This window comes from Glycine soja, chromosome 2, assembly GCF_004193775.1.
Source record: "Glycine soja cultivar W05 chromosome 2, ASM419377v2, whole genome shotgun sequence".
Lineage (NCBI taxonomy): Eukaryota > Viridiplantae > Streptophyta > Magnoliopsida > Fabales > Fabaceae > Glycine > Glycine soja.
This window is the reverse complement of record NC_041003.1, coordinates 26,314,349-26,340,503: the sequence shown is the minus strand read 5'-3', so window position 1 is coordinate 26,340,503 and position 26,155 is coordinate 26,314,349. Positions and strand designations below refer to the sequence as shown.

Sequence of the window (26,155 nt, the reverse complement as noted above, 5' to 3'; positions counted from 1 at the left end):
AACATTAAATGACTAAAAAATATTTTTTAAATAGCTTAATGTGACATTACACCACACTTCTGCCACGTGGCAAAATACAGTCAGTTGTGCAATGTTGACCATTAAAATATGCCGTTTTCACAATTTGTACGAATAATTCCGATAACGATTGACCTAAGTTGAATAATAGTGTTTTCATTCATTTTTCCATGGCACATTTATTTTTATTCTTAAAAAAATAAAAATAAGGATATTAATGAATAACCCGACGCAGGAGAAAGCAAGAGAGAGCGAATCGCGTTTACGCAACCCCGGGACGCGAGGAACACCAACAGCAGCAACCCGCTACTGCTGCAGTGTGGTGGCAGTTGCCATGCTTGCAAGTTAGAAAGAAAGAAACAGTGCTCGCTCGAATTTCGAGAACGAAAGAGAGGAAGAAAAAATGTACAGCAGTGGTGGCGCTGAAGCCGAATCGGAATCTGAATCTGAGCGCAATAGAATGGGTGATGATAAGGAAGAACAGGGCTCCTCGTTCAAGAGCTGGGCCAAACAAACGGAGGAGAGTTATCAGCTGCAGCTCGCTCTTGCTCTTCGTCTTTCTTCTCATTCAGCTTCTTCTTCGGATCACCCCTCTTCTTCGGCCCAGACGCTCACGCACCGGTTTTGGGTATTCACGTCTTTTCACAATGAATTTGTTCTTCGAAAGTATATGCTAATTGGTGTCTGTTGTGGGTGAAATATGTTTTAGGTTTCAAGATTGGTCTTAATTTCTGTATTTTTAAAAAGGATGATGATGTTGGTCTTTTTTGTTTTGTGTGATTGATGAATTGCGTCCCCTTTTTTGGATTCTTTTATGGAATTTAGGATACTGGGGTGAGAGACCAAATTCACTGATCATTTTAAAAAATAAGATAACATGATTTATAAAAGATAGGACTAAGATCAATTTTACTTTTACAGACTATTGAGATTTTTTGAATCGGATCGAATCCGGTCCGTATGGTCTAATTGTAAGACAATTACCATGCCTACTGAGGATCCCGGTTGCAGGATATTGAGATCCTAACACAATTTTATGCTATTATTATTAAATTTAATTGAGAGGGGTAAGAAGAGAGAATGGAGATAGAAGAGAGGGAGAGGAGAGTGACTATTATTATTATTATTATTATTATTATTTATTGTGTTTTTTTAAAAGCCACTATAATCTATCTATATATATAGGCAATTCAACACAAACTAAACTAACTTCAAATCTGCAATTTCCTAACAGAATCAGTTATAAGAGATTACTGATTTACAAAATTACCCTTAGTCACCATGACAATACGTATCATAAATATACAATTTTGTCTTTGTAAGTGACTAACCTATATTGATTTGAAAGGTATGCGTGTGTATAATTCAGTCCTCACTTGTGAGACTGATATTAGTTTGGGGCAAACAGTTTAGAATCAATTATATCATAATTAACTCTGTCAAAATTTTAATTAAATGGATACTTAATCGAAGAATTTGTTCACTTCATGAAAAATTTAATCCCCAAATTTGGTTAACTTCACAAAAGAAGGATTAAGTTAACAAGATAAATTTAAAACAGTTATCTGTCAATGAAGCACCATGTATGCATACCAGAGTTTTACTGGATATATATACCAATGTACTGATTCAGCTTAGTTGAGTGTAGCATGTTTCATATTAGTCATCAATAATTTGGGTATTGATAGTATAAAGTAACTTTGGAATTATCCATGCACCTTTAAATTGAATGCTTAATCGATAGAGCTAGAATTTCCATGTGCCCAAGTTTTGTGTATATCAAGTATTAACCTTTCCTTTAACTGGAAATATATTGAGTGTTTCTATGCTTTCATATTGGCCAGGTAGATGGTTGTTTGCAATACTCTGATAAAATTATAGATGGATTCTACTTAATCCATGGGATGGATGTATATACATGGACTATAAGTACTGATCTGCAGAATGTTGGTATGATTCCGTCATTTGAATCACTGATGTCAATTGAACCTAGCGATGACTTGTCAATCCTAGTGGTTGCTGTTGATAAATCTAGAGATCCTGGTTTGAGAGAACTGCAAAATAGGGTAGCAAGTCTTTCAAATAACTGGATTACCACGAAAGATGCAACTGATCAGCTTGCAAATCTTGTTTGCAATAGGATGGGGTCAGTTACCTGTCTTCAATTTTTTAAGAAATTTTTTTTAATTGTTTTGGAAAGTCACAATTGCATTGACATCTTCCTAACGAGCTTTCACTGTCTTCTGAAGGGGAGGATCTTTAACTGAGGAAAATTTAGGTACACGCTGGAAGGAATGCACCCAACTTCTTAAAAGCTGCCTGCATTCCGTCATTCTTCCAATTGGAAGCTTACCCATTGGCCTTTGTGTCCATCGAGCTTTGCTGTTTAAAGTATTATTCATTATTTAATGCTTTGTTTATACGTTGATGATTTTCTGGTTACATTACTTTTACATCAATGTCACTCAGATTAACATTTATCTTTTAGTTCTTTATTTATTCTCCTTATTGACTCATAGTGATGCAAACAATTGGGAGTTTCTAACTGAGAATATTCTTTGTTTTGCATACTACTGAAGTTTGGTTGTTCTATATTTGAATTGAATACCCTATAACAATTTAAAATGCAGGTGTTGGCTGACTTAATCAATCTACCATGCCGTATTGCAAAGGGCTGCAAGTATTGTAGGAAGGATGTGGGTGCCTCATGTATAGTGCAATTTGGTTCTGACAGGTTTGTTGCATTAATAAATTAATAAATCAAATAAAAGTACATGGAAAATTTGAGTATGAATAGTTTTTTTTTTTAATTATTTGCAACGTTGTGTGGGTAAAAGTGATCAAAAAGTAAAGATGGGTGTTTCAGAATATTTTTGTTAGAACTTAGATGCTTTTGAAATACAAAGTGGTTTTCCAGTATGGATATATACCATATTTTTTTCCCTATTTTCTGGTTAGAAATTACATTTTATTTGGATGAGAAGTGAAATAGGGAGTAAAGAAATTTGGAAAAGAAATAGGAGGGATTAGAACTAAAAGGGGAATAGGGTAGAAAAAATGTATTATTTGGCTGAATAGAAATAAGAAGGAAAGAAGTGGAGAAATTTCTCGTCTTATTTGAATAAGTGGAAGAGAGAGTGGAAAGAAATAAATAGATTGTACAGAATGAATTTTTATACTTATTTTAAAAAATAAATTTATCGCAAATCTTTTTAACTTTTTACTCTATTCTTTTTTATTAACAAAATTATTTATCAATATTTTTCATTTTTTTATGTTATAAAAATCCTTTTAAACTTTTAACTAAAATACAAAAAATGAAAGTACTTAAGTAAAACACAATTTCCCTTAATTATTAGGGAATGGTGGCATTTTTTTTTTTCTATGATGTGAAGTGCCTACTATTGCCTTTCCCAATATATGTGTGTGTTTGGGATAATTGAAGGTGGAAATGCTTTCACTAGCTGTAAATAAAGAATGAAATCACAGAATAATTAGAGATGAATATATGAAGGTACTGTTTAAACAAAATTTCGCCGGTAAAGTTTGAACTTTAAACTACTTTCTTCTCGAATATATATGGTTTGCCAACAACTGGAAAAATATCTTACCATGATTGGCAACCTAGATTCCACACACACACATATGTGCATGTTCAATTAATTTTCCCAATGAATAATAAATAAAATGTAATGCTTAATCAGAAAAAAATAGTAAAGGTCATAAATTAACAAATTATGTTAAAAATATTAAATATAAAAAACTCTTTTAATATATGCTTACTCTGTTGTTTTATAAAGAAATTATAAACATAAATTACAACTAATTAAGTAAAAATTTTGACATAAATAATCCATATGAGCTGATACATATTTACTCTTGATATATTTCATGAAAAAATAAAATGCCCCAAGATATATCTTTACTTTTTTACTCAATAAAAGAATTGTATGACACCCTGAAATTTGAAAATAAATTTGACAAACATGAAACATCTGTTGGGGCTTTTATAGTTTCTTTCCATTGTTCTTTGATTTTTTCCTCTTCCATGTTTGTTTTATGTTTTGTTCTTTGTTTTAGAAGGATTCCTTACAGCTGTTGGTCTGTAATTCTTTCTCTTCATTTCATGAATTTATTCTTTTACAACATAGTGTATAGGTCCGTGAAGCTAAGCATACAAAATTTTCCATCTGTAAGGAAACTGATTATAGTTGTTGGTCTATATTGGTTATTTTTTTTTTGCACAGCAAAAATAATTATATTAATAATAGGTCAGTATTAGCAATACTGACGAATGACGATTAGATACAATAGGCAAAACCTGCCAATCCCAAACTACTAAAAAAGACCAGCACAGAAGCTGGGTACCCAGCAATCAGACAACCCTACGACATTTCTTCCTTCAATCTGACAGACCATTGATTAAAGTGAGTATGGAAATCTTGCTCCATACAACGTAATCATGACCAAGTGTGGAATAAAGCTTCATCCATGACTTTTTCGGAGCTGAAAGTCTGATTTTTGAAAATCAGAGAATTTCTATGCTTCCAAATAGTCATAGATAAAGCTATCCAAAGCACTTGCCACCTTTTCTCTACTGAGGTTTTCCCACTCCAATAACAGAATTGCTGAAAGTGATATCTAGGTTCCAGTGGGAAAGGACCCACTCTATTGACCCAGCCCAATGCCTCCCACCAAATTTGTCTAGTTTTTATGCATGAATACATAACATGGCCTACATATTCCTCTTCCATATCGCAGAGAGGACAATTAAAAGAAAGCAACTCCACATGTCTCCTCCTTAGATTATCCTTGGTAGGTAATCTGTTCTTGAAAATTCTCCAAGCAAATGCAATTGCTCTTGGTGGAATTTTTAAAGTCCAAATGATCTTGGTGGCACTGTCTACAGGAGCTTGTCTGTCCTCAGCCTTCAAAAGAGTGTAAGCTGACTTTGTTGTATAAGAGCCACCAGGGTCGGCATTCCATAAAAGAAGATCCCTAGCTGAAGGTTGTATATGAACATGTTCAATATCTGCCATGAACTCTGCTGCTGTACTAATTTCGTGCTCAAAAAGATTTCTCCTCCACTGAAATTGCCATTCCCATCTGTTATCAACTAGGAGGCCCATTGAGTTGATTGAATGATTCTGCTGAGTGCTAATCTGGTACAAAGATGGGTATTTGGCTTGTAATGTTAGGTCTCCTTCTCTCCATTTATCCTTCCAAAACCTGATTTTGGCCCCATCACCCACCTTCCACCTCATGTTATTGATGAGGCTATGATTATGCTGTTGCTGGAAAACAGCTCTTAGGTCCTTCCACCAAGGGGAGCATTCTGCACTGTTTCTTCCAAAACATAAAGCATTCCACCCACCATACTTGGACATCAAAACTCTAGCCCAAAGCTGATTCTGGTTATTAGCCAGATCCCATCCCCATTTACCAATCAAGGCCTCATTAAACTTAGACAAATCTTTGATCCCCAACCCTCCTTTAGTCTTGGGAAGACAAACAATATCCCAGATCACCCATGGTATCTTAGCTGTTTCAGAACCACCCCCCCACAAAAAGTTCCTCTGAATAGAAACTACCTTATGTATCACTTTTTTAGGAATTCTGAAAAAAGAGAGAAGGTAGATAGGGAGGGCTGTTGGGACAGAATTGATGAGGGTTATCCTGCCCCCCATAGAAAGACATCGCTGCTTCCATTTTGCAAGCTTAGCTTCATATTTGTTGATGAGAGGTTGCCATACATTCCTGCTTCTAGAGCTCGACCCCACAGGAATTCCAAGGTAGGAAAAAGGAAACTGCAGCTGGCCACAATTCAGAAACAGAGCTGCCTCCCTACACCAAGCTTCAGATTTGCCCACAACCAAATTGGCTTTTAGCATAGTTGATCTTAAGGCCAGAAGCCATCTCAAAGATTCTCAAGATAGATTTCATAACTCTAACATTAGCAGTAGTTGCAGAACCAAAAAACAAAGTATCATCTGCATATTGCAGAATATTAATCTCTTCCTTTTTGCTCCCCACTTGGTAACTGCAGAACAAATTCTTAGAGATGGAAGTCCTTATCAATCCGGTAAGACCCTCGGCTACTATGTTAAAGAGGAAAGGTGCAAGGGGGTTTCCCTGCCTTAAACCTCTCTCAGGCACAAACTCTGTGGTGGGGCTGCCATTAATTAAAATAGAGATAGTTGCACTAGACAAGCATCCATAGATCCAATTTCTCCATCTATCACAGAATCCCATTCTCACCATCATATAATTTAAAAATCCCCAAGAAACTGAGTCGTATGCTTTTTCAAAGTCAACTTTGAAGATCATACACGATTTATTTTTGAATTTGGCTTCAGCTATAATCTCATTAGTAATCATCACTCCATGAAGGATGTGCCTTCCTTTCATAAAAGCAGTTTGTCTTTCATCAATGAGATGATGTATAACATGAGCAAGCCTATTAGCCAAAATCTTGGACAGTATTTTATAGACACACCCTATGAGGGATATAGGTCTATAATCATTAATGGATTGGGGGTTATTAGTCTTGGGGATGAGGGCTATGAAGGAAGCATTGCCTCCTTTGGGGAATCTTCCATTGATGTAGAACTCATCCAGGAATCTGCTTATATCAGGTTTCAGAATTTCCCAAAACTTCTTGATGAAGTTGAAGTTCAAACCATCCGGACCAGGGCTTTTATCTCCCCCACAAGCCCACACAGCTGCTTTGATTTCCATTTCAGAAAATCTGGCGACAAGGCTTTCATTCTGATCTTGGTCAAGGGAAGGGAAATGAACCCCATCCAGAGTTGGCCTATTATGGTTCTGTTCTGTGAATCTATCCTTGAAATGTGTGAGTACTGCCCTCTTTACACTGCTGGGGTCATGGACCCATTCTCCATCCATGAGCAAGCCTTGAAAAGCATTTACCCTCCTTCTATGGTTAATCAATCTATGAAAATAAGCTGAATTTGAATCCCCTTCTCTTATCCACTTCACTCTAGATTTCTGCCTCATCATAGATTCATAAGCTGTAGCTGCTGCCCATAGCTGTTCCTGCAAGGATTTTTTGAGCTCCATTTCAGCTTGAGACATGGTTGACCCATTGACTCCAGCCTCCAAAGCATTGAGATCCTTCTTTAAATTCTGGATTTTAGTAGATGTAACGCCACCATTTTGTAAACTCCACTGCCTTATTTGATTTTTGATGAGCTTTAATTTCTGTTTGAGAACAAAACCTCCCCAACCACTAGGATGATAATTACTCCAGCTGTGAACCACCATATTCTGAAAGCTTTTTTCCTGCATCCACCAATCCATTATCTTGAAAGGTTTAGGTCCCCAATCATTGGCTCTAGACCTTAAAAGGATGGGGCAGTGATCAGAGAAGTCTCTATCCAACACGAATTGAGTAGTATCTGGCCATTGGGACAGCCAATCATCAGAAAGAAGGAATCTATCCAATCTGCTCATGACAGACCCATTGGGTCGACACCATGTGAAGAATCTCCCAACAGACCTAACCTCCTCAACCTCCATATCCATAATCCAAGAATTAAACTCAGTGGTACTAGTAGAGCTTCCCACTGATTGGGATGAAGTCGTTCTCTCATGTTGATATCTAATGGAGTTAAAATCACCCATAATGCACCACAGGTCAACATGAGAAGAGGATTTAAGGTGTTTTAACTCATCCCACTGCTCTCTCTTTCCTTGTAAATCACAAGGGGCATATACATTGATGAGGCAGACCTTTTTATTTCCTTTAGTCCACGTGCCTTCTAACAAAATAAAGCCTTTTCCAGCCACCCTTTTATCCACATCGAAAAACTCATTATTCCATATACTCAGCAGACCTCCCGCTGCATTGCTAGAAGGGACAAATTCCCAAGAGACATTTCCATCCCCCCACATATATTGACATAGGCTTTTGTCAATGGACTCCCTTTTAGTTTCCTGAATACATAGAACATCAACATTGTTAGCCATGGTTAACTTTCTAATTGCTGACCTCTTGACTCCACTGCCCAGCCCTCTAGAATTAAGTGACAAAATATTCATGGGTCATGCTGCTCCATTCCCATCACTACTGCTGATTGAGGGAAAATGCTACTATTAGTAACACCATGCTTCCTCTTCTCCTTACAAAAGTTTTTATCATCATAGGCCACACCCAGCTTTCTAACAATCTCCCTATGGAGATCCTCCTCATACTCTAAATCACTGTTATGGAAGCTGTTATTAGTGGCAGGGGATTGTGAGGGACTATCTTGTTTAGGGGTTCTCCCAACGAAATCTGGGGACTGAAGGAACATCTCCTCCCCATTTTCTATTTGATTAATCTCAGGGTCCTTAGTCCACGAAGCAGAGTCAGCCTTACAACATCCTGGGTTACAGTTTTCTTGGGCCAAAAGGTTTACTGCAGCAGACCCCTTTCTTCTAACATACACCTTGAAGGCTGAAGGGGTCTGGTTACCTTTGGAACTTGGGCTGATATTAATGAGGCCCAGATTATGGTCCACTGCTCTCTCCATCAGATTTGAAGAAAGCTTTTCTTGAGGACTTATGGTGTTTGACCCTCGTTTGACCCCTAAAGAGGCTTTTGGGCTATTGACTGAGGGTTCATCCCCTTGTACCCAAGGGGTAATGGCTTTTATTAAATCCTCTTGGCTTTTGTCCACAACGTTCATTTCTACAAATGGAAGCTGCTGGTGGCTAGGACAGCACCTCCTATCATCTGCCATTCCTTCCCCACGAAAATCCGAGAGTAGGGGACCGTTGCTGTCCATCTGACCCATGCGACCACGTGTCAGGCACCCAGTCGCTACCTGAGGCACGTGACGGCTTGGAGGTGACGCGTCAGCACCTGGCGGTGACTCGCATCCATGGCGGCTGGGAGATTTGCCTAAGTTCCCCCATCTCCGGCGACGTTCCGCCATGCATGACTGCGTCCTGGTGGACGACCCGCCGACGGACCTGCCGGAGAAGCTACTGGGAGAAAATCGTTGTAGCCCATGGCTGTTTGGTTCGTTGTCGGAATCTACTATGGCCGTAGAAAAAGGTGACGGCGGAAACCGAACCTCCTCCTCCAACCGCTGCCCTCTTCCCCACCTAGCCTCGAACTCCTCTCGCACGTAAAGGCCGTATTGGATTACGTCCACCATAACCACCACCAAACGATCTATGGGCAGTTTTTCATTCGTCCGGACTAGGACCCGCGCCATGTCAAACCGCGTCCTGTCCTCCGTCGCCGCGTCTAGCTCAATGAGTTCTCCACAGACTGACACGATGCTTGCTAGGCTCTCTGCGTCCCAAACCGTCAAGGGCACCCCCCGAATACGAAGCCATGTTAGTCGGTGTGAAGGCATCATCTCCGGCTTCCATCTCTGCACAGAGAAGAAAGGAGACCCTCCATGCACTTGTTCTTTGTGATTGAGCGCACTGACTGCTTCTTCTTCCAGGTCATAGATAATAACCATGTCGTCACCCCAGTACGTGGTCTTCACCTCCACCCCAAACATTCCATGAAGCTCCTCCTCCACCTTATCAAAGATACCCTTATTTTTTAAATGCCCCACCCAAGCCTTCTCAAGCCATTTGGTTTTTTCTTTGTTCGTCTGAATGTTTATGGGCCCTGTGTTCACCATTGTTGACCCATTTGCAGACGCGGGTCCTCGCCTCTCCTCCCCTTCCTTCTTACAATTTTTGACGACCTCCACGTATGATCTCAGCTTCGTGGCCATAGGCACATGCGTGTCAGGCTCCGTCGGTGCAGTATCAATTCTACTATGAAGGCCAGCGAGTGGCTTGTGTACCCTGTTGCCTCCCCTCTGGTATTTAGGCTTGTTAACAAACATCTTAATCCCCTGAAAATATATTTTGTTATCAAGAATCCTCTCCAACCTATCTCCATCCTTTACCCCTTTGAAACGCACAAAGCCATATCTATGGCCTTGTTTGTTCCTCTTCTGTGGTATGAAGACCTCCCACACTTTTCCCCACTCCTGAAAAATCTTCCAAAGATCTTTTTCACAGACCTCCTCAGGGAATCGGGAAAAGTAGAAGGAAGTTATGTCCGACTTCTCCCTCCACGATGATGGTTGCATAACTCTCGCAGAGGTCTGGTGAGGGGCTTTCAGCTCGTGTATAGTCCTTCAGGTAGCTGGAAGGATCTTTGAAGGTGCCTTTCTTCTTCTTTTCACTGGAATCCATTGTCCTTCCTGCAGGTTGTCACGACTCCGGCTACGGGCGTTAACTTTTCCATCCACTCCCCCTCCATGATGATCCCTTAAACCAGGTCGTCCTCTTTCCTGTCCTTTTGCTGGCCCCAACTCTCGCTTTCTCTGGTTCTCTCTCGCTTTGTCTATCTCTCTCACTCTCTCTCGCTCTGTGTCTCTCACTCGCCTTCTTTCTTTCTCTCTCACACGCCCTCTTTCTTTCTCTCTCTCTCTCTCTCTACCTTTCTCTCTCATCATCTCTTTACTATCCTAACCACGGTCTATATTGGTTATAGCTTCAGTATTTTTATAAGTTTGCTTCACAGCTAATGACTTTTAAGAAAACTGGAGAAATGCTTAAAAAATTTAACCATAATCTCGTAATATTTTCAACCAAAAGCCTAGTAGCATATTTATCAGCATTTTCTAATGGGGGATTGAACTTATCTACAAGCTATGCGATAGACTGTTTATGAATATTTGTCAGGGGTTGGAATTATATATCAGTTTAATGGTATTTAATTGTTGAAGTCTTTGTTTAGAGGAACTGGAGGGAGCTTTTTCATCAATGTGTTTAATTGTTTTACGTTTTCTTATTACATAGAAAATGTGTATGACACGGTTTTATTAGCAGAAACAAAAACAAGCTCAATTAACTTAGGAATATTGTATACACCTTTCTAGGGAGTATATGATTGATTTAGTTGGAAGACCTGGGGCAACATGCCAGCCTGATTCTTCACTGAATTCTGCATCTTCAATGTTGGTCCCTTCACCATTATGTCATCCAAAGTTCAAGCCAGTTGAAACAGCTGAATATACAAAGACACTAGCCCAATTGTATTTCTTGGACAGTGAAGCACTGCATCTTGTATTTGATACCACATCAGGTTATTTTTTTTGTCACTCTAGATGCTTTTTATGAATATAATTATCATGTGGAATAAGAATCTTGAGAAAAATGAGGCAACTTTTTATTTGCATACTGAAAATTACCGTCTCATCCTTGGTTTTGATGGCCTGTGCTTTCATAGTTATATCTCTGAATTTTCTAACCTTAACTGTATTTTATCTTTTATTTTACATGAAACATTGAAAGTTAAATTTACCATGCACAAAAGGCAAATGAATTAGACCATTTGGATTATTATTGTATTGTTTCTTACAATATTAAGTATGTTTGAGTTTGGCTCGTACTAGTTGTAATTGGGTTATTGTTTTATATGTCAACATCACAATTGTTCTAGGTATTGTTAGTTAAATATACTCTAGTTAGGAGGAAGTAGACTTACTTCTGGCATGGAAAATTTTATGCCATCCTTTGGCTGTAAGGGACCTAGTGATGTACCACGTGAAATATGAAAGATTGAATATTATTGATTGATTTTCAGTGGCAGTTAAGATTGCTTCCCCCTAATAGGACTTAGGATTAGACAAGTGGGATCAAGGTAATTGAATCGGTATACACAACATGCATCAAAATCCCTATTTTCCAAATTGTGAATCGAATCATATCGTAAATTGTACGATTCATGATCATTAAAAAAAATAGCATATATATATATATATATATATATATAAGACATATATTAACACTCTAGTAGCATTTTAACATAAAGAAATATATGAGAAATGAAAACATGCATACATATTTGAAGTCAAATAACTAACAGTGACATATAACTGATATAATATAAGGTTCATGACAAACAAAGATAGAAAGGAAAACAAAAGTTATTTGCTGCTGCACAAGTCAGCGACTTAGCCTCCAACAAAAACACTGCATAAAATCCTAAACCAGTGGCTGTTTGTAGCTGCACAAATTCAGCAACAGCCACCCAAAAATATAAGTGTTGTTTCTTATATTCAGCAGTATAGCCGAGGAACAGAGGAAAGGAGAACGTTAATGAAGAATGAGTATGAGAAGTGAGAACACTTAAAAGGGTGGCAATTAGGTCATGGGTCATTGAAGATTCAATGGGAGGGAAACAATCGGCCCATTCCCTCCCTCTTTCTCTATTATTTTGAAAAAAAAAATTGTTTTTAGGGTTTTTACGAACCGGGTTGTGCATGACCTGACCCTTTTCGCAGTGCAACCCGCTTGGCCAGCTGCGGGAGAAGAATTGTGTGATTCGTCTAGAAATCGTGATTCAGGCATGATTCAGTTCTGATACAGCGACTTGAGCTGCGATTCAGGAACAAAAACAAGATAACCTCTGATTCGTATCGGTGGCAGCTGGAATCGCATCGTATTGTATGATTCATATTGCTAATCACACAATACTAACTACCATGGTTGGGATAGCAATTGGAATAGAAATTTTCTCGTGGTTTTGAGCAAGGGGTTATTTTTTCCCTTTCAACAACACTATTCTGTTGGGGAGTATCAAACACATGTGAGTTCATGAACAATACCATTCTGTTTAAGGAATTTAGTAAGATTTTGATTGACATACTTCCTGCCCTTATTAAAATGTAAGTGTTTAATAGGTTTTCCAAATTGAGTCTGAACCGTCTGGTAAAACTGGACAAATGATTGGAGTACTTTGGATTTATCTCTCATGAGAAATAGTCATGTGATGCAATTACAGTCCCCAATAAAAGAGACATACCATTTGGTGCTAGAAATAGTAGAGATGGATGTGGGTCTCCCATACATTCAAATGAATGGGATCTTAAGGTTCAATACTTCTATCAGAATTAGGGGAAAGAGTTGCTTGTTGATGTTTAGCAGGCTCACGTACGTGCCAATGAATTGAATCAACAAATTCTCAAAACCAAAAATGGAAACATAGACTTAAGTTAAAGGAGGATGCCCAAGACAATTGTGCTGAAGCCAAATTTGGGAAACAAGGGACTCTACCACTCTAATGGCAGGAAAGTAACAGCTTGTGACTATATGTGTGACAGAAGTTTGTTCATTACGATCTCCAATCACAAAGGTGGTAGTGGCTGGTGGTGGATGATGTGACAACGATGGGTTTGGTGTCTAAAAATGGAATTGAGTGCATTGAACAAACCAGAGAACAAAACATAAAGTAGCATTGCAGCAATAAAGGTCGCTGTTATGACAGTTACAATGGCAGTCTGTTAGGAACCATCCTAAGTTCCTAACACAGTATAAGATTGATTTGTGAGAGGAGAGTCTGATAGATTGTGCGCTCCAATATCAACTTGAATAAAAAAAGGATAAGGACATGATGGATGATCGAGGCCGTACTCGAATCAAAAAAACATTAAAATGCAGTAACTAGGAAGTGATCCTAGGTCGTTTCCCAACGAGCAATGATAAACCAAATGTTCATAATATACTAGCAGTAACACTAACAATGGGGGGGGGGGGGTTGTTTGTTGTGTGAATTAAAGAACAAACAAACTGGAATACGAAATTAATAATAGTAAAAACGTGTTGTTTCCTCTGATTCAGAAGCCATTCTCTTGTTCTAGGTTATGAAGGATTCGTCCCTAACAGTTAACCACTTAATCCAACCCTATTTTAATTTACTAAGCGAAAATCAATTTAGGGCTGTCAATATGTGATTTTTTTTTTGAACTGCAAAGATAATTTATATTAATGAATAAAAGTACCAGTGGTACTACAGAATACAAAGAAAGATTGACTTCTGAAGGAGCTAAACAAACAAACAGCCATCACAATAACAAACCACAAACCCTGCCCTTCCTAGAAGCATTAATTAAAAGCTAAAGACATTGCTGAGGACCACTGGAGAAAAGGGACACTGAAATCCCTTTCCCACCCCTTCAACCAGGTCCACATAAGGAAAAGAGTACTATTTGCCAGCTTAGAGATATCAAAGGATTGACTATGGAAGATGATATCATTTCTGAGCTTCCAGATTGAGTTTGTAGCTACCAACCACCAGATTTTCCATCTTCTCTCAGTAGCCAATGTTCCTACAGTAGGTGAATACAACAACAACAACAACAACAACAACAACAACGCCTTATCCCACTAGGTGAGGTCGGCTACATGGATCAACTTCCGCCATAATATTCTATCAAGTACCATACTTCTATCCAAATCATTAAGTTCGAGATCCTTTTTGATAACCTCTCTTATAGTCTTTTTGGGTCTTCCTCTGCCTCGAATTGTTTGCCTTCTCTCCATCTGGTCTACTCTCCTCACTACAGAGTCTACCGGTCTTCTCTCTACATGCCCAAACCACCTAAGTCTATTTTCCACCATCTTCTCTACAATAGGCGCTACTCCAACCCTCTCTCTAATAGCTTCGTTTCTAATTTTATCCTGTCGAGTCTTACCACACATCCACCGCAACATCCTCATCTCCGCTACACCTACTTTATTCTCATGTTGGCTCTTGACCGCCCAACATTCTGTTCCGTACAAAATCGCCGGTCTTACCGCAGTCCGATAAAACTTTCCCTTTAGCTTGATCGGTACCTTTGCATCACATAACACCTCCGATGCTTTTCTCCATTTCATCCATCCTGCTTGAATGCGATGATTCACATCCCCTTCAATTTGTCCATCATCCTGTATTACAGATCCAAGATATTTAAACCGTGTGACTTGAGGGATAATATAGTCTCCTATTTTCACCTCTGAGTTAGAAACCCTCCTTCTTTTGTTGAACTTACATTCCATATACTCCGATTTGCTTTTGCTTAGGCGAAAGCCATGTGTTTCTAGAGCTCGTCTCCAAGTTTCCAACCTCTCATTCAACTCCTCCCTCGACTCTCCAAGGAGGACTATGTCATCTGCAAAAAGCATGCATCTCGGCGCTATCTCTTGGATTTGTTCCGTGAGGACATCCAGAATTAAGGTAAAAAGGTAGGGGCTAAGGGTTGACCCTTGATGCAAACCAATTGTGATGGGAAAATCGTCTGACTCTCCACCCTGTGTCCTAACACTAGTCGATACCCTATCATACATATCTTGGATAGCTCGAATATATGCAACCCTAACCCCTTTCTTTTCTAGAGCTTTCCACAAAATCTCTCTAGGCACTCTATCATACGCTTTCTCCAAGTCAATAAAAATCAAGTGCAAGTCTTGTTGGTCCATGCGATATTGCTCCATCACCCGCCGTAATAAATAAATCGCTTCCATGGTCGACCTTCCCGGCATGAAACCAAATTGATTCTCAGTAACTTGAGTCTCCTTTCTTAATCTCCGTTCGATCACTCTTTCCCATAATTTCATGGTATGACTCATGAGCTTGATTCCCCTATAATTTGCACAATTTTGTATATCCCCCTTGTTCTTATAGATTGGCACTAACGTGCTTCTCCTCCATTCCTCCGGCATGCGTTTTGACCTCATAATTTCATTAAAGAGTTTGGTGAGCCACTCAAGACCTCTATCTCCAAGAGTTTTCCACACTTCAATAGGTATGTTGTCTGGCCCCACCGCCTTACCGTTACTCATTCTTTTCAACGCTTCCTTTACTTCCTGTTTCTGAATCCGACGATAGTACTTATAGTTCCGGTCCTCTTCTCTTGTGTCTAGACTGCTAGAGTCATATCCATATCCATCATTAAATAAGTTGTGGAAATACGCCTTCCACCTTTCCTTGATATCTTTTTCATGCACTAAGACTTTGCCTTCTTCATCCTTAACACACTTTACTTGATCCAAATCTCTAGTCTTCCTCTCTCTACCCTTAGCAAGCCTATATATAGATCTTTCTCCGTCCCTGGTGCCTAGAGCTTGGTATAGTCCGTCAAAAGCTTGGGCTCTTGCCTCACTCACCGCCTTTTTGGTTTCATTTCTAGCTATCTTATACTTATCCCAAGTTTCAGAATTTCTCCACCTAGACCACTCCTAGAAACACTCCTTTTTTACTCTAACTTTGCTCTGAACACTTTCATTCCACCACCACGATTCTTTACCCCTAGGTCCAAAACCTCTAGATTCACCCAACGTCTCTTTAGCCACTTTAATAATCTCTTGGGACATCTTGTTCCACATATCATTTGCACTTCCTTGTGATTGTCCACACCATCCCTCCCATATCTTTTGTTGGAAGATTCCTTGTTTCTCACCCTTCAAGTGCCACCATTTGATCCTTGGTGCTACCATGAGACTTCTTCTCTTTGCCCTATCTCTAATTCTTACATCCATAACCAAAGCTCTATGTTGGGTAGTCAAGCTCTCTCCCGGGATAACTTTACAGTTCAAGCAATACTTCCTATCAGACTTCCTGGTAAGGAAGAAATCTATCTGAGAACATGTCCCTCCACTTTTGTAAGTGATAAGATGTTCCTCTCTTTTCTTAAACCATGTATTGGCTATAGAAACATCCAAAGCCTCCGAAAACTCCAAGATGGATTTACCCTCCCCATTCATCTCCCCTAGGCCAAAACCCCCATGCACCCCCTCAAAACCTCTAGCCACGCTACCTACATGTCCATTGAGATCCCCTCCTAGGAAAACTTTCTCTCCTTGGGGTATATCCTGAAGTACCCCTTTTAGATCCTCCCAAAATTTTACTTTAAAGTGTTCTGCTAACCCAACCTGAGGTGCGTACCCACTAATAACATTAAAGGTGTCCTGTCCCACTACCAATTTTAAGGCTATGATACGATCTCCTACTCTTCTTACATCCACGACATCCTTCTTCCACTCCTTGTCCACAATAATCCCTACCCCATTTCTTGATCTGATTTTTCCCGTATACCACAGCTTAAATCCCGAGTTGTCTAATTCTTTCGCTTTTTCACCTGTCCACTTAGTTTCTTGTAGGCACATAAAATTGATCTTCCTCCTCATCATAACATCCACTATTTCCATAGATTTTCCAGTAAGTGTGCCTATATTCCATGTACCAAAGCGAATCCTTCTGTCATGAACTAGCTTCTTTACCCACACCCGTTCACGAAAATGTGGGAACCCTTGCTTACTTTTCACTACATCCGGGCGGCGATGCAGCGGCCCTTGCTCTTTTGACACTGTACTCGAGCCATACAGCGCGTTGCTTCCGGGCAACGACCTAGCATTCACATTATTACGTAATTGATCCATGTCGTAGAGATTCGACAAAGTTTTACGTTGGCTGTCGAAAGCCTAACACAACCCTCTCCTTTTATCCGGGCTTGGGACCGGCTAAGAATAGCAAAGCTAACCTAGGCAGGATTACAGTAGGTGAATGTTGGAGAAAATTATCCATTGGTCTACAATGGATGATTTTGACTTCCTTCACCCAGGATAAGAATTCCCACCACAGGGGCTGAATTTTGTCACAAGTGAAGAACAAATGGGATGCAGACTCAGGCTTGCTGTGGCAGAATGGACAAATGTCACTGTCAGTTTGAATTTGTCTCCTAGCTAGGTTATCCTTAGTAGGAAGTTTATCCCATAACAATCTCTAGGCAAAGGACAAGGCTCTCGGGGGGATTTTAATATCCCAGAGTTGATGGAATGCCAAATGCTGAACTTCAGAATGCTGCTCATCTTTTAAAACTTGGTAAGCAGATTTGGTAGAGAAGATTCCATTAGTGTCAGCTCTCCAAACCCAGGTGTCCTTCAAGTTGCTATTTAACCTGATTGCTGAGATTTGGTCAATGAATTTTGAAGCTATTCCCATCTCATTATCAAACAGGTTTCTTCTCCAAAGAAGATTCCATTCCCACCCACTTTCGGAGAAGGATCCCATATCAGCCACTATGTGGTTTCTTTGGGAGGAAATTCGGTATAATTCTGGAAATTGGTCTTTGAGGGGAATCCCATCATCAGCCCAAGCATCTTCCCAAAACAGAATTTGGTCAGAACGCATGTGATTAAGCAACACATACACCAATTAACTCCTTGTTCATTAAGCACGAACGCAATTTAAGCACAGAGGCAATTAATCGAACACGAAGCGTGCACAGATTAACAGAACGCATGTGGGTTAATTGGTGAAGGGAAAACTGCCAGGAAGCTACATTATAAACAGAACCTCGAAGAGAGTTAAGCTTCGTCCTCAGAAGGAAACAACACCAGAAATTTAGCCTTCCATAATTTCAACCAAAAACAGAAAACGCAATTGAAGCTAAAGGTAGAAACGTAAATGAAACTGGAAATAGAAACGAGAATGAAACTAAAGCAGAAACGAGAATGAAACTAAAAGTAACAGAAGAAATAAAGACGAAATTGCAATTAGAAGTAGAGAATGAAAAAGTGCATTACGTGAACAGTAACAATAAGCTCAGAAAAACGTAAAACCCTAAACCCTATGCTCTGAATAATAGTCTAACAGAATAGCCTTGCACGAATCCCAAGGCTGCTATTTATAAGGGTCACTCAAAGTCACTGGCCCTATTACATTATTCTGGCCCAAAACGAAATAAACACTAAATAACATAAAATAAAATTACAATCTCCTAATTAAAAATTAACTAAGGTAAACGTTGCTTTATTTGTCCTCTTTAAGTCCACGACCAAAATATGGATTAAGCCCAATGCTTCATTAATTCCTGAAATTAGATTGAAAACATCAAATTAGCTGAATGAGCTCAAGTAATAAAACTGCCTAATTAATTTGACAATTAAGACTAATCAATAATTAAAATAGTGCAAAAAGGGTTAAGAAATAGGAGAAAATAATGGCACATCAATGGAATATTATCTTCTGAATAATGAAACTGTACACAACTGTGACAACATTACAATATATAGACTAAACTGAATAATTACTTTCCTAAAACATGGGTAAATCTACATTAATTAATAATCTGCCCTCACAGTTTTACAATAATTACATTAATTGCTAATATAGTCAATGTGGGACTGTTACAACTTAGTGTGTAATATTTTGTTGTTTGGTGGTGAGGGAGGAAACAATATAATAATAATTTCATGATATAAAGGTTGTATGAGCAATAGAAAGAGATTAACATGGTTTGTGTACACATGGTCATACACCTCTAAAATTACTGATTTCCATCATGACAGGACCTGCTGTTAATCATAGTGGCAGAATGGATCTACAGAAAACTGAAGCTCTGGGTGCAAATTATGCGGGTGGGAACAGCCATCTGATTGCTTTGAGTAAGAATGAACCATTTTTCCTATCCCAGATAAAAAGTAGAAAAAGAAAGAATGGAACCATGTCTTTCTCAAAGAGCATGTCGTACATGATTGGAACTGAGTGATGTATAGATTGCCAAATATGTTCTTAGTAAATAAGCTCAAAATGCTCTGTATGCTCTGCTCTCTATTGTGGTGGCATTGGATTCTTGACTTTTGATATTCCATCTTATGCAGTTCCTGGTGCAGAGGAATATGAGTCTTTCAATGAAGCAAACCAGTCAATAATGGATTACCCAAGTCATGAAGTTGATCTTGACAAGGAGGATCTGGATATTCCATGGAGTGAACTTATTTTGAAGGAGAACATTGGGACAGGTTTTGTATTTGAATCCTCATGCATGATATCTACTCTAAAAAATTGCTGATTTTGCCCAAGCAATCTATTTATCTTATTAGAGAAAATGTGTCATGAAACAATGAAATAAGGACAACGATAACTGTTTTTCAGGGTCATTTGGAACCGTCCTTCGTGCGGACTGGCGCGGTTCTGTAAGCATTTCTTTCTTTAATTCTTGACATATTCATTTGTCCATATTTTATGGATAATTGTATTCCTGCTGTTGCTAATTCTATGTCATTCACCGTAGTTAGAGAAAATTAAGAATGGGAATGCGTAACTCGATGTTCAAAAAAGAAAGAACTACTTACCAATAGGACTATCATTTATTAATATCATTCTAACTCTTGATTTATGTTTTCATGGTGTCCTTTCTTTGTTGGATGGGGTTATAGTATAAAATCTGTACAAACTAAATTTTGGATCTTGCTAGCTTTTTCACTTGATTTGGTTATTTGGGTATTGACTGGTAGGTGTGTTTAGGTGTGCTAACTGAGCCACATGTGTGTTGCCATAACTGACAAGTTTCACAGTTAGGTAGAATGAAAGTAAGAGAGAGAGGGAGAGAGAGAGAGAGCGAGTCACTCAGAGAGAGAGAGAGACTCAGCAAGAGAGAGAGACCCAGAGAGAGAGAGATACTTAGAGAAAAACAGAATGTTAGGACTAGAGAAAGAGAAGGAGAGAGAGGACGGGAGAGGGAACGGCGTAGGTCCTATGCGCCGGTGAAGGGAAGAGGTAGAGGGAGAACGGGTGAGAGTGGACGTGGGTTTTTGAAGGCTACAGGACAGTGTACGGGGAGACGGAGGAACTTGGCTTGTATGGATGCACAGCACGAAGGGCAACGATCCAATAACCGAGGACGTAGTGATGAACCTGATGAGGAGGAGAAGTGGACAAGGGTGGTGAGTAGAAGGTCCATGAAAGCGGTGCAGAAGTTCTCACCAATGGGAGGACAACTAGAGGCAGGGGGCAGAAGTATACAGCTTAGCCGAAACTGGAGGCATGAGGCTAATATTACCTCCTTTTACTTCACACACTTCCCTGTTGAAGCTAATGAGAAGTTGCTATGGTGGCACTTCAAAAAATGGGGCGACGTCCGTGAAGTATATATCGCCAAAAGACTCAACAAGGAAGGCAGGAGGTACGGGTTTGTGCGCTTCAAGGATGTTAAGGATGCAAAAGGACTGGAGCTAAGGCTGGATAACATTTTCATTAACGAACATAAGCTTTATGTCAACCTTCCGAGGTTCGACAGGTCAGCCCGACAGGAAGCACCGCAGGCAAACAAACTTGCTAGGGGTAAGAAGACGATCGAAGAGAGATGTAGGGATGCAACAAACCACGGGCCTCCTCGGAGGTCATATGTGGACGCAGTGACTATGGGGGGATGTCAAGGCCACAAGAGGGTAGACGAAACTCGATATTCACCCGTCTACATCAACCTAGAAGTTACAGGGCGTGCATGGTGTGAAGGAACCTGGACGGGTAAACTTAAGAAGATGATGGAGGTAGACGCTCTGGAGGATCGCCTTGCGTGGGAGCTTGGGTACAGTGTCGGTTCTCAGTTCCTAGGAGACGATATGGTGCTTCCCCCCGGGTTGTCCGACGAAAAGGCTCGGGCCCTTATTCAGTCGGAGACGGAAAGAGGTGACTCCATCTTCTATGAGTTGAAGAAGTGGTCGCCGTTGTCCAGACCCAGTAATAGGATCGTTTGGCTCCAGTTGTGGGGCTTCCCGGTACAGGCATGGGAGATTCAAAGCTTCAGGAAGGTGGTGGCTGCTATTGGTGATATTATCGAGCCCGACGATGACACAGAGGACCGTCGTCGTTTCGACAGAGCTCGTTTACTGGTAAGGACCCCGCTGCCACCAACGATAAGGTCAGCCGTCAATGTTCGTGTGGGGGAGCTCGAGTACAAAGTCTGGATTGTGGAAGAAGCAGGTTCCGACGGTGGTCTGACCAAGAGAAGACCCTCGCCGTCGGAGGGTTGGTCGGAGTCAATAACGTCCGACGACGACGGGGTGGGCTGCGATGAAGGGGATGACGTTGACACCAACTTTTCATTCTCGCCGGAGTTATCCAACCGGAGTTCTTCCCCGACGTTTAGCCAACGGGTACACTGTAGGACTCATGGTTGCAGCAGAGATGGCGAACCTCTGGTTAATACCCACACTAACGAAACCTTCCAGGATAAGGCAAATAGTTTGGAGGCTACTATGCTGGAGTCCATTTCCGGTAAAGTCAGCCTAGGGGACAGCTTTGCAGCACCTCAGAAGACAGCAGCTTATACGAAAAGGGATACTGGCCAAAACATACCACAGGATGGTTGTAGGCACAGTCATCACACACAAGGTAATAATTTGAATGTTGAAAGGAAAGATGTAGAAGGCCAGACCTGCATTGGGGAGCTACAGAAACAAATCATGCAAACCCCCTCCCCTATTCCTCTGGAGCAGAATGGGCCTCAACGTCTAAAGGGCCCATTAGAGTCCCAAGGAGGGTGCAATAAGGAATTTCTCTACCCAGTGGAGCATATGGGTATTAATGAAGGTCAGACTCACAAAGATGGTCGGCCAAGCGAAATCACAGGCCCATTAATGTCAGTTGAAGGGTGCCACAGAGAGGAGCCCAGCTCTGAAACTCATTCTTTAAAAGTGAACTCAGACAAGTTTGTTAAAGTTTACTCCCGACAAAAGCCAACTTCCCAATCTGGGGCCCGGATGTCTCAACCTGCAATCCAGCACTCTTCAATCCCTCTTTGTAGTCTAAATCCAGCAGCCACTCAGCCTGAGGTTCATAATCAGCCTCCCGTGAATTCTGGTGGGAGATTAAGTAGTGTTATTCAATGCAGTGATGAGTTGAAGTCAGAGGCTCAACACCTATGGAATTTGGGAAAGGAATTGGGCATGGAAACAAAATCAGATAGTTCAGAGTTTCTTCAGAATTATACTTCTATGGAGTGCAGAGACAGAGATGAAGCCAAGGATTTGGGGAATAGGAGATTTTCTCAATGAATATCCTATCTTATAACGTTAGAGGGCTGGGTAGAGGAATAAAGTGGGCCTCTATCAGGAACTTGGTTGGGAAGCAGAGGATAGACCTTCTCTGTTTGCAAGAAACAAAGAGAGAGTCTATGGATAAGGTAGTGTGTAAGGCTTTATGGGGACAATCTGAGTTTGATTGGGAATGGGTCCCTGCAGTTAACACAGCAGGGGGCCTCTTGTGTGTCTGGGACAATATCAACTTTAGGGTTGAAAATAGAAGAGCTGAAAGGGGATTCATTTTGCTGGAGGGGGTCTGGATGGCTGAGGGTCATAGGGTTGTGGTGGTAAACATATATGCTGCCTGTGATCCAGCAGTTAAAAGACAGCTTTGGCAGAGACTTCTAGATCTGAAGAGTCAGTCCCAGGTCCAATGTTGGTGCCTTGTAGGGGATTTCAACTGTGTTAGGAACCTGACTGAAAGAGTGGGAAACAACCTTGGGCCTCCAGACACTAGCATCATAGCAGATTTCAATGACTGGCTAGCTGACATGGAGATAGAGGATATCCCTTGTTTGGGCAAACCTTTCACCTGGGTCAGACCAAATGGTTCTTGTAAAAGCAGGCTCGATAGAGTACTTCTTTCGGATGACTGGATTGCTAAGTGGCCTGATAGTTCTCAGTATAATCTAGAAAGAAACTATTCAGACCATTGTCCTATCATGTTGTAGTCCAAGTTAACTGATTGGGGCCCAAAGCCTTTTCGAGTCTTCAATGCTTGGCTATCTAATAAAGACTTTAATAAGGTGGTGAAGGATTTTTGGTCTGCAACTCAGCCTATGGGTTGGGGAGGTTTTGCTTTGAAATGTAAATTGCAGAAACTTAAATATAGGCTTAAAATCTGGAGTAAGGATCAGTGTGGGGATCACAGCAGTAAGGTGAAGATTATTCAGCACAAGTTGAATGAATTGGAGGACTCCCTAATAGCTCAACCTACTGATCAGCAGGTTCTAGAGCTTAAGAAACTCCAATCAGACCTATGGGAGCAATCTTTTATTCAAGAATCTATGCTGCGTCAGAAATCCAGATGTAAATGGCTTAAACAGGGAGACAGTAACTCTGCTTACTTCCATAAAATCATCAACTCAAGTAGAAGAAGGAATACCCTAAGGGGGATGCATCTCAATGGAGGTTGGGTTGATAAACCCTCAGTCATTAAGGAAGCAGTTCTCAAGCACTTTAAAGACAGATTTGCAGAACCTTGTTTGCCTAGACCTAACTTAGATGGAGCTATGTTCAAAGCTCTGTCTTCTTCTCAAAGTCAGATGCTGGTGGAAGCTTTTAAGGAGGAGGAGATAACTAATGCAGTGTGGGCTTGCGGAGGAGACAAAAGCCCAGGGTCTGATGGGCTAAATTTTTGTTTCATTAAGCATTTCTGGAGCATCCTGAAACCTGAATTCCTTAGGTTTTTCTCAGAGTTTCATGTCAATGCAACCTTCCCTAAGGGCCTAAATTCATCATTCATTGCTCTTATCCCCAAAATCAAAGATCCCCAACTCCTTTCTGACTTTAGACCAATATCCTTAATTGGATGTGTTTATAAAATCATTGCTAAAGTCCTAGCTAATAGGGTCAGCAAGGTTATGAATCACCTCTTAGATGAAAGGCAATCAGCCTTTGTTAAGGGCAGACAGATGCTTCATGCAGTTTTAATTGCTAATGAGGTTGTGGAGGAGGCTAGGAGATGCAAGAGACCTTGTTTGCTGTTTAAAGCTGATTTTGAAAAGGCCTACGATTCCGTGTCGTGGCAATTCCTCTTTTATATGATGAGAAGAATGGGTTTTCAAGATAAGTTGATAGGATGGATTAAAGAATGTTTGTCATCAGCTTCTATATCCATTCTAGTGAATGGCAGCCCTACAGAAGAGTTCAAACCCCAAAGAGGGCTGCGCCAAGGGGACCCTTTGGCCCCTTTTTTATTCAATCTAGTAGCTGAAGGATTGTCAGGAATGATGAGAGAAGCTGTTTCAAAAAACCTTTATCACAGTTTTCTGGTGGGGAAGAATAAGGTGCCGGTAAATATGCTCCAATTTGCTGACGACACTATATTCTTTGGGGAACCGTCTATGGAAAATGTCTCTCTTATAAAAGCTATGCTCAGAAGCTACGAGATGGTATCTGGCCTTAGAATTAACTTTGCCAAGAGCCAATTTGGGGCTATTGGCCAATCTCAGCAATGGAGTCGATCTGCAGCTGAGCTCCTTAATTGTGGACCTCTGCAGCTTCCTTTTACCTATCTTGGGATGCCCATTGGAGCTAACCCGAGAAGGTTAATGATGTGGGAGCCCATTTTTCGAAAATTTGAGGCTAAGCTTAACAAGTGGAATCAGACGAAAGTCTCTATGGCAGGAAGGATCACTTTAATTAATTCTGTTTTGACAGCCTTGCCTCTGTTTTACCTGTCTTTCTTCAAAGCTCCTTCAGCAGTGTTAAAGAGGCTTATTTCGATCCAAAGGAATTTTCTATGGGGTGGAGGTGCTGAAGGGAAAAAGATTGCTTGGGTGGCTTGGGATCATATCTGTGTTCCTAGAAAACAAGGAGGGTTAGGAATCAAAGCTATCAAGGACTTTAATAGAGCCCTTCTCATTAAATGGAAGTGGCTGCTGTTCCACCAATCAGACTACTTGTGGAGCAGAATTCTTACCTCAAAATACAAAGGTTGGAGAGGGTTGGAGGAGAATTCCCACAAGCAGACTCATTCCTATTGGTGGGCTGATTTGAAGGCTGTAATGCTCCACAGCAGTATGGAAGGGGTTCTCAATCAGATTAAATGGAAACTGGGCAGTGGTGACCAAATTTTATTCTGGGAAGATGCTTGGATGGGTGATGGAAGAACTCTCAGAGAAAGATATTCTGATTTGTATCAAATATCTTCTCATAAAGCTGAGACAGTGGGAAACTTGGGGTCCTTTGGAGAAGCAGGATGGCAGTGGAATCTCTCTTGGAGGAGGAACCTCTTTGATCATGAGATGGTCAGTGCATCAGACTTTATTGACCAGGTTTCAGCCTTATCTCCTAATGCAACCTTCAAGGACCAGTGGGTTTGGGGTGCTGATCCAAAAGGAACTTTTTCTACATCCAGTGCTTACCATTTTATTAGAGAAGCTCAATCAACAGCATATCAGAATCAAGCTTTCAGTCAGTTATGGGATATCAAAGCTCCTCCAAAAGCCCTAGCCTTTGCTTGGAGACTTATGTGGGATAGACTTCCGACTAAGGATAACTTATCTAGACGGCAAGTCGCGCTTGACAGTGACCTATGTACCTTTTGCCAAAGCCAAGTGGAATCTGCCTCCCATCTTTTCTTTTCTTGCAATAAGATTATGCCACTGTGGTGGGAATTTTCCTCTTGGGTCAACGAAGATAGAGTCATGCATTGTAGGCCTGTGGATCACTTCACTCAGCACCTCTCTTTGGCTGCTTCGCAAGCTATTAATAGAAAGTGGAAGGTTTGGTGGGTAGCAGCCACAGTTTCTATTTGGAATTA

General features: G+C 40.5%; 1 protein-coding gene across 2 annotated transcripts in view; it reads left to right on the top strand.

The window, feature by feature from the left end:
• Positions 1-229: 229 nt before the first annotated feature.
• LOC114391630 (serine/threonine-protein kinase CTR1-like) overlaps positions 230-26,155 on the top strand; it is a 32,529-nt gene continuing 6,603 nt past the window's right edge. The window contains exons 1-8 of one of the 2 annotated variants that reach the window (XM_028352621.1): positions 230-646; positions 1,863-2,164; positions 2,268-2,409; positions 2,649-2,752; positions 10,920-11,125; positions 19,153-19,248; positions 19,465-19,605; positions 19,739-19,779. In XM_028352621.1, coding sequence (XP_028208422.1) covers positions 422-646; positions 1,863-2,164; positions 2,268-2,409; positions 2,649-2,752; positions 10,920-11,125; positions 19,153-19,248; positions 19,465-19,605; positions 19,739-19,779 — 1,257 coding nt within the window. In that variant the 5' untranslated portion in view covers positions 230-421. The remainder of the gene's footprint in view (positions 647-1,862; positions 2,165-2,267; positions 2,410-2,648; positions 2,753-10,919; positions 11,126-19,152; positions 19,249-19,464; positions 19,606-19,738; positions 19,780-26,155) is intronic. The other variant, XM_028352615.1, reaches the window with a different exon arrangement.